The sequence below is a fragment of the Kwoniella newhampshirensis genome, chromosome 11 (assembly GCF_039105145.1).
Source record: "Kwoniella newhampshirensis strain CBS 13917 chromosome 11, whole genome shotgun sequence".
Taxonomy (NCBI): Eukaryota; Fungi; Basidiomycota; class Tremellomycetes; order Tremellales; family Cryptococcaceae; genus Kwoniella; species Kwoniella newhampshirensis.
Window position 1 is genome coordinate 1,132,030 of NC_089964.1, and position 7,547 is coordinate 1,139,576.

At 51.5% G+C, this 7,547-nt stretch overlaps 4 protein-coding genes across 4 annotated transcripts; 3 read left to right on the forward strand and 1 right to left on the reverse strand.

The window, feature by feature from the left end:
* Positions 1-285: 285 nt before the first annotated feature.
* On the forward strand, positions 286-1,593 carry IAR55_005586 (uncharacterized protein; the record flags this gene model as incomplete). Its single annotated transcript, XM_066948677.1, has 3 exons — positions 286-312; positions 375-845; positions 892-1,593. The coding sequence occupies 3 exons, from the start codon at positions 286-288 to the stop codon at positions 1,591-1,593; spliced, it is 1,200 nt and encodes a 399-aa protein (XP_066801245.1).
* Positions 1,594-1,666: 73 nt separating this feature from the next.
* IAR55_005587 (uncharacterized protein) lies at positions 1,667-2,797 on the forward strand (the record flags this gene model as incomplete). Its single annotated transcript, XM_066948678.1, has 1 exon — positions 1,667-2,797. One exon carries the CDS (start codon positions 1,667-1,669, stop codon positions 2,795-2,797), a length of 1,131 nt encoding a protein of 376 aa, XP_066801246.1.
* Positions 2,798-3,125: 328 nt separating this feature from the next.
* On the forward strand, positions 3,126-4,343 carry IAR55_005588 (uncharacterized protein; the record flags this gene model as incomplete). Its single annotated transcript, XM_066948679.1, has 3 exons — positions 3,126-3,426; positions 3,479-3,574; positions 3,625-4,343. The coding sequence occupies 3 exons, from the start codon at positions 3,126-3,128 to the stop codon at positions 4,341-4,343; spliced, it is 1,116 nt and encodes a 371-aa protein (XP_066801247.1).
* Positions 4,344-4,973: 630 nt separating this feature from the next.
* IAR55_005589 (uncharacterized protein) lies at positions 4,974-6,953 on the reverse strand (the record flags this gene model as incomplete). The annotated part of the gene is made up of 8 exons (XM_066948680.1): positions 4,974-5,099; positions 5,151-5,580; positions 5,636-5,769; positions 5,823-5,917; positions 5,978-6,070; positions 6,131-6,504; positions 6,562-6,779; positions 6,825-6,953. 8 exons carry the CDS (start codon positions 6,951-6,953, stop codon positions 4,974-4,976), a joined length of 1,599 nt encoding a protein of 532 aa, XP_066801248.1.
* Positions 6,954-7,547: the final 594 nt, after the last annotated feature.

Genomic DNA, 7,547 nt, shown 5'->3' on the forward strand with positions numbered 1-7,547 from the left:
AGTCTCGTGATCAGCAACAATCATCCCCGTGCGTTCAACAGGTGCATCAACAAGACCCTGACGTTCATCCTCCTGCCGCCCTGCCACCGAGGATAATCCTGATATCGGAGAAATGCAAGGACTCGGTGCGATGAGCTGCCGTTGCTCGGACAAAGTCGATAGCACATTGATCCGGTCACCATGCAGCAGTCTCGAGTCGTGAATAAAGATGGACCCCGCAACCAGGATTTCATTGCAGCCAGATCACAGACCATCACAGACCATCACAGACCATCACAGACCATCATGGATCCTAATCCCAGGGAAGACACGGTATGTGACTCTGCTTATGACTCTTGGCGGAAAGATTGAGCTCCTGACATGTTTCGTCGCAGATTGCGAGACTGCAGAGTAACTGGACATGGGTCCCTGACTGGATCGATGCCTCCAACGCCGGAGAAGCTGCCAGACTGGTCACATTCCGACGACAAGTAGTAATCGACAAGACTCCACCAGAGTGTCTCGTTCGACTCAGCGCCGATACGCGATACAAGCTCTCGGTCAACTCTGAACGAGTGTGTGTCGGTCCATCCAGGGGATCAGACAAGTTATGGTTTTACGACACTGTCGACCTTGCATCTCACTTGAAAGTCGGCAAGAACGTGATCATCATCCAAGTCTTGCGCTTTTTCAACAACGTCGTCGCCGGTATACCATTTGCTCGAAATGCCATGCCAGGATTGACCATCCTTGGCCAGATCAACGGGCAAGATATCTCAACAGGTCGACAGGATACCGAATGGGAAGGAAGGGTCGAGGATGGGGTGTATTACCCGACTGGATCGAAGTGGGACATCTTCTTGCATGTGAGTGAGAGCGACTATAATCCCGACACGATCTAACACCGAGCAGACGTATGAGAGGGTACAATCGTCCGCGGCACGACAATGGCAAAAGCTACAACGATACCGGTTGATTGGACATTTTGGGATACTCTCACCGTGGCGATTGCGACCTCGGATGATCCCTCTTGCCGAGACCACGGTTGCGCCATTCAAAGCTGTCCGGGACGCTCAAAGCGAGCATTCGGCCCAGGAATGGACGGAATTCTTTCACGGTCAACCACTCACACTTGCCCCGGGGACCAAACATCGAGTAGAGGTCGAGTACACGACGCACTCGACGGCTTTTGTCAGACTGAGTGCGAGTCGTGCCCATAGTCTAGGCTCCAAAGTGAGCTTCACCTATTCCGAGGCGTATCAACCACAACCCAATGGAAGGAAAGGCGATCGAACCAAGAGAGAAGGACAAGGCTTATCAGGGCCGTCCGACACGTACGAATTTAGCGGTAATGGGAACGGAGAAGTCGAATCCTACGAGCCGTTCTGGTGGAAGACGTTTCGTTTTCTCGTGGTCGAGATAGAAGTTGGTCCGGATCCTCTCGAGCTTCTAGCATTCGAAGCGACCCAGACGAACTATCCCATGGACGTGACGGCAGTGTGGAATGGAGGCAGCGACGAGATGGACAAGATGTGGGAAGTGAGTGTCAGAACTATGCGGAACTGCATGTTCGATGGGTATTCCGATTGCCCCTTCTACGAACAGCTTCAGTGAGTTTAAAGGGCAAGTGTCATGCTGATGGGTCAGATACTGCGAAGACACTCGTTCTGCGATACTCTTCCACTACATGCTATCCGGAGACGACAATCTGGCCCGTCAAGCGATCACTGCGTTTGCAGCATCCATCCAACCGGATGGTATCGTCTGCGGTCGATATCCAGCCCACGGTATTCAAATTATCACTGGTTTCGCCTTGTTCTGGGTGTTACAGGTGTGCGACCATATGATCCATTTCGACGACAAGCAATTTGCGAGCGAGTTCTTGCCTACCATTAACAGCGTGCTGGAGTGGTTTGAACGGAAGACTGGAAATAAAGGCTTGGTTACGAACCTCCCGCGAGAATATTGGTCGTTCATCGACTGGCATGGAGACTGGGAAGGCGATGAGGACTTCAAGGATCCTGGAGTTCCTCCTGCAGGTCGTTCGGATGGGACCTGGTCGTTCATGAGCATGCTATACGCGTATACGCTTGAGCGGGTCGTGACCTTGTGTAAACAGGTCGGACGGCCAGCTCAAATTGACGAATATAGCTCCCGCGCAAAGCGCACAATTGGAGCAGTCAAGGCACATTGTTTCGATGGTCAAGCCTTCACTGACTCCGAAGCTTCCCGTAAGGGTCCATACTCGCAGCAGAGTCAAGTATGGGCTGTTCTATCCGGCTGTATATCTGGTGAAGATGCCAAACGTCTTGTTATCCAAGCGTTTATCGAAACCAACGATTTCGCCGTTTGCTCCTACCCGATGATGCACTATGCTTTCCGCGCTCTTGCCGAGGTCGACCTATACGATCAACATTTCCATGCTCTTTGGGAACCATGGCGAGCTATGCTTCGAAACAATCTTACTACCTGGGAGGAAGACTCCGTGACGATGCGTTCCGATTGCCACGAATGGAGCAGTCTGCCAATCTGGGAATACACAGCAGAGGTCGCCGGGCTACGACCCCTTGAACCCGGTTGGTCAAAGCTGCTCTTCAGCCCTCGTTTGTCACTCCTGCCCTCGCTGAGTGCTTCGATCAACCTCGGCAAGCGAGGCCTCGCCCACGTGGAATGGACTACTAGCCAAGGTGGCTCGATGGCGGTCTCGATCAAGCTCCCAGAAAACTTGCACTTGATCAGCCAACTACCAGATGGTCGGGAAGTGGATCACGGAGTATGCCCAGGCGTTCAGCTGGAATTCAACGCGGGAGGTCAGTGAGGGGGGCTAGAGGTGTAAGGGACCGAGAAGGGAAATGCAATCTATTCTTTATGTATCCTTGACCACGTACTACAATGATCGAGGACGCGAGCAAATCGCCAAGTCATTTCAGCTAAGTCTGATTAGTAACGTTAAACAAATCCTGCCACACGCTAGCGACGATCTACTGTATCAGCGAGACAAGTGACCCAGTTTTTCCTCGGTACACCGGTCGCCGGGCAGCGGGACAACTTTGCTGCGATGATTCCACCGAAAACTCTCTGTTACTTCCTATGTTATAAGAGAACCATGCCTTCTTCCCCTACACTTTCTACAATCCCAACCAATCATGTCGAAAATCAGAGTAGGGTTCATCGGGTACGGAACCTCAGTCAGGCTCTTCCATCTACCTTTTGTACAAGCGATTCCCGATATCGAAGTATATGCCTTCCTACAACGGTCCGAAGCACCAAGCGCCAACTCGAGTCATGGTGAAGGAGTCCACTGTACTCTCGATCATCCAGAGGCGCGTCATTATCGTACACTACCCGAATTTTTGGCAGACAAGAAGATCGATCTCGTCGTGATCTGCACTAAGCCTGCCACTCATGCTGAGATAGCGCTACAGGCGATCGAAGCGGGAAAACACGGTGAGTTGTACCGCATTAGGATCTCGCTGATTTCGCTGATCCTCATCTCTAGTCCTTGTGGAAAAGCCTTTCACGCCAACCAGTGCAGAGGCAGACAGGGTCATTGCTGCGGCTGAGCAGAAAGGGGTAGTCTTATCGGTATATCACAGTGAGTTCATCTCTCATTCGGTAATGGTGAAAGTGTCTGATTACGAGCAGATCGGAGGTACGATAACGACTTTCTAACGCTCAAACACTGGATCGATCAAGGCGTGCTGGGCGATATCCTCGAAGCCGAATTGCATCATGACCTACAAGAGCCGTCCTTCTTGTCGACTCTCCCCATCGAACGAGAGCCGGGACACAGCATGGCATTCATGGCGGGATCCCACCCAATACACCAAGCTCTCGTCCTCTTCGGTCGTCCTCGCTCGATCACTGCCTTTTTGCGGACCTGTCGAGGTGTCGAAAGCGACAACGAAGATTCGTATACGATCACTCTCGAGTATGACTCTCCTCTCCTCGTTCAGGTCAAGACCCAGGCGATCTCGATCATGCCTGAAGTTCTCACTTCCTTTGTGCGGGGTACTAGAGGTAGCTTTATGAAATTTGGCACGGATCCGCAACTTGGCCAGATCCTAGAAAAGAATATGACTCCCGAAACCGAGGGATATGGACTCGATCCTCAGGAGAACTGGGCACAGCTGTGCACGAAGGAGAAGGTGGCGCTTGAACAATCTTTGTCTGGGCAGTACTGGGTCGGCAAGCCGCCGAGTCTTCCTGGAAGCTGGCCCTCATTTTACACCGATCTAGTCAAAGCCGTACGTGGTCAGGGTCCAGTCGTGGTCGATGCAAGGTCAGCGAGGGATACTATTCGAATCCTGGAGTATGCAACGGAGAGCGTCAAGGCAAGATGTACAGTCGATTGCGACTGGTAGTGTATTGACTGGTGGTACGAGACCACACTACCAGTCGCAATTGATTTATCCATGCAGAGGGTGCGTGCTTAGTACCCAACTAAGCGCTCTATTCAGATATGATCTATGCAATAATTCTAGGTCACCCCGACTCCTTGAACATCACTACTACTCTCCTGGAGTAATAAGCACCTCGTCTGATAGGTACGGCCTCTGTCATGATGACCTGAGCCACTACTCCAGGATGACCTACTCCTATCTCATTTACATGGCAACAAGTAGCATGTTTCTAGGCTCGGATTCGCTTATATTCATCCAGATACAGGTTACACTCCTTCAAGGTAAATACCTTGTCACTTGAGCCTCATCATTACTCATGCCTTCCCTCAAATGGTTATTGTCGCGTTAACGATCTTGACAGCCTCAAACCCAAGGGGGCAAGTCTACGGGTATGGTTCCCGTATTGCTCGTTGTCTGCGCAAAGCTCGAAGCATCGTTTAAGCGCTCAAATCCCTGCATACGAAGAAATATATACACCTCATTCACGAACGTCCAACCAGCTCCTCCATTCAACAATGCTTTCTCATCGGACACAATATTTGATTACCACTACTAATTACTTTCCAATCTGAACGCCCATGACGACAGACATCACACCGGTCCGGCAACTGCAGCTTCCCTTTCCAGCTGATGAGCAGTCTTGGTCGTCTTGAACTTTCGAGCTGGAACTCCGCGCACAAACAGCTCGTCAAGCTCAGCATATGATCGACCTTTAAACTACAGCGTTTTGTCAGATTGGCCAAAGTCTGAACGATGAGGAAGACTTACTTCCGGGACAAGGAAGAACAGGATGACTCCACCAATAGCTGCAGTCCCAGCGAATAGGAATCCCGTCTTTGTACCCCAGCCGGCCTGTTGCGGCGAAAGCATGATCGGTACAGTGTAGTTGAAGATCAATGCGAACGCCTGTCCCAAAGCTTGAGAGAACGAATTGGTCTTGGCTCGCAGTCGAGGTGTCGACGATTCACCTTGAAGAATCGAACCGATCGGGGCCAGTCCGGAAGCGTACGCGACGACCCAGAGACAGGACAAGGCTATGAGCGCATTTTTGGCGGAAGTGGTGCTGGGGACGACCCCGGCGATTCCCACACCCAATAGACAGACGACCATGACGACTATCGCTCCGAGTAACAGAGGTCGTCGTCCGACAAGATCGGTCGTGAAGAAAGACACGCCAATAAAGACCAAAAGGAGAATGCTAAGCGCCATGCGGATCAGCCTAGGCTTTGGTGTATTGTCATAGTGAGACTCACAAGACAATAAGCGAGGCAAGGAAAGGGTCTTCTAGACCGGCGAGTTGGAAAAAATATGTCGTGTAGTTGAAGATGACCGCCCCACCGACTAGTTGACCGTATATGGGTATACAAGCCGTGATGGCGAAACGACGCTGGGTCAAATGCATCAGCTTCGAATGGACAACGCCTTGTCAGGGCAACTCACACCATCAGATCCTCTGAACAGCTCGGACCATTTGGACCTGTTCTGCTCCTCTCGAAGCTTGTTGGAAGCCTCAATCTCGGCTGAGAGTGATTGGTCTAACCTCGAAAAGGAAGATCAGCAGGTCTTCAAAACTCAGCAAACTCGTTGCGACTCACACTCCAATCCGACGTCGTAACCGCTAATATGACCGTTCAATCTTCGAAGGGATTTCTTAGCCTGCTCGTGTTTGCCCTTTCTAGCGTAAAACCCTGCACGGGGCATCAGTATCACCTCAACGGAAAACGGCATACAGGGATTGTGCTACTGACAAGGAGATTCTGGTAAGACAATCAGAAATATCAAGAATGTCCCCGTCAACGCCCACTCCGAGTAAACGCTTCGTAGATAATCGTTTGGGTGGGAGCCAGTGGCAAGGATTTGGAGACCGACCGAAGCGAGGAGTTGACCCAAGGCGTAAAAGAACGCCCATGTCGAGAGGACAAAACCTCGAATTTGAGCGGGTGCGATCTCAGAGTTGTAAATGACGAGGACGGTCTGGGCGAATCCGTTGCCCAGACCAGCAAACATCTTGCCCGCACCCCAGACACGCCAGTCCTTGGCGAACATCTCGCATAAGGTAGCGCACATTAGGAACAAGGTCATCAAAGCCATGTTGAATTTACGGCCCAGAAGATCCGCAGTACTGGCAGATGTCAGGCATAATACATGTGAACGAAGTCGGGGAAGGACCGTTACTCACAATCCACCCATGATGTTGCCGGCGATGTTGGCACCATAAAGGATTCCTCCCCATGCGGACACGTGTAAGGCGTCCAGAGCTAAGGCGCCAGTCGCTGTGTCTCGGATGGTTCCAAATTGAGCGATGAAACCTGGGTTGGCGATTATGTTGCCAGGAATGGTTTGATGGTAACCATCAAGAGTAGCCCCGAACGATACCATGATGGCAAACATGACTGCCTGTGAAACATGTAAGAAAAGGCGATCAATGTGGTTCCTACTCACTTTCCACGACTTGCGCAGAGTGGCCCATCTCGGAAGGCCGGCGAGGTTGGATTGTAAGATATACGGCTGTTCCCCATTGACGCGCTCGTGGTGCTCGATATCGTTCTGCTTGTTGTCATCCAGATCCATGCGGTCGACTGGAGGCTGCTTGCTCATTGTGCGATGTCTTCAACTTAGTTGGCTGATAGAGTGACAAATCTTCCGTTGGTGTGGGAGATAACCCATACGAGGTCCTCGGGGTAGCCCATCTTCTCTTATACCTGTCCCGACCAGTTCCTGGACCCAGTGGAGGCCCAGAGAGTCCCGAGAAGTAACGGTGGAACGATGTATACCTACCCCGACATGTTCCTGGACCTCAGTGGAGGCTTTCGTGGAGGCCCAGAGAGCCCCCATGAGAAGTAACGGTGGAATGATGGACCGCTGACTGCTAAACATGAAGTAAAGGGGAACACTCCTGTGTTTCCATTACTGTGGAACTCTCCGATCCCTTCAGTGCGAGCATCCGAAATATAACCGAGTGGTTACCCGTCTGGAGTGCCAAAAACATCGGGGATTGATGGAACAATTGTTAGTCCGATGCTGCCAATGCTTACGGTGATCGTGCTCGCCAAGCCCTGGCGCGTTGTAAAGGATCGCCGTACTTGTACTCGCGACCAAGCTTTTACGGCTCGACAGGATCTGAGGGTATCTGCATTATGAATACCTTGAACGTATATTTGATGC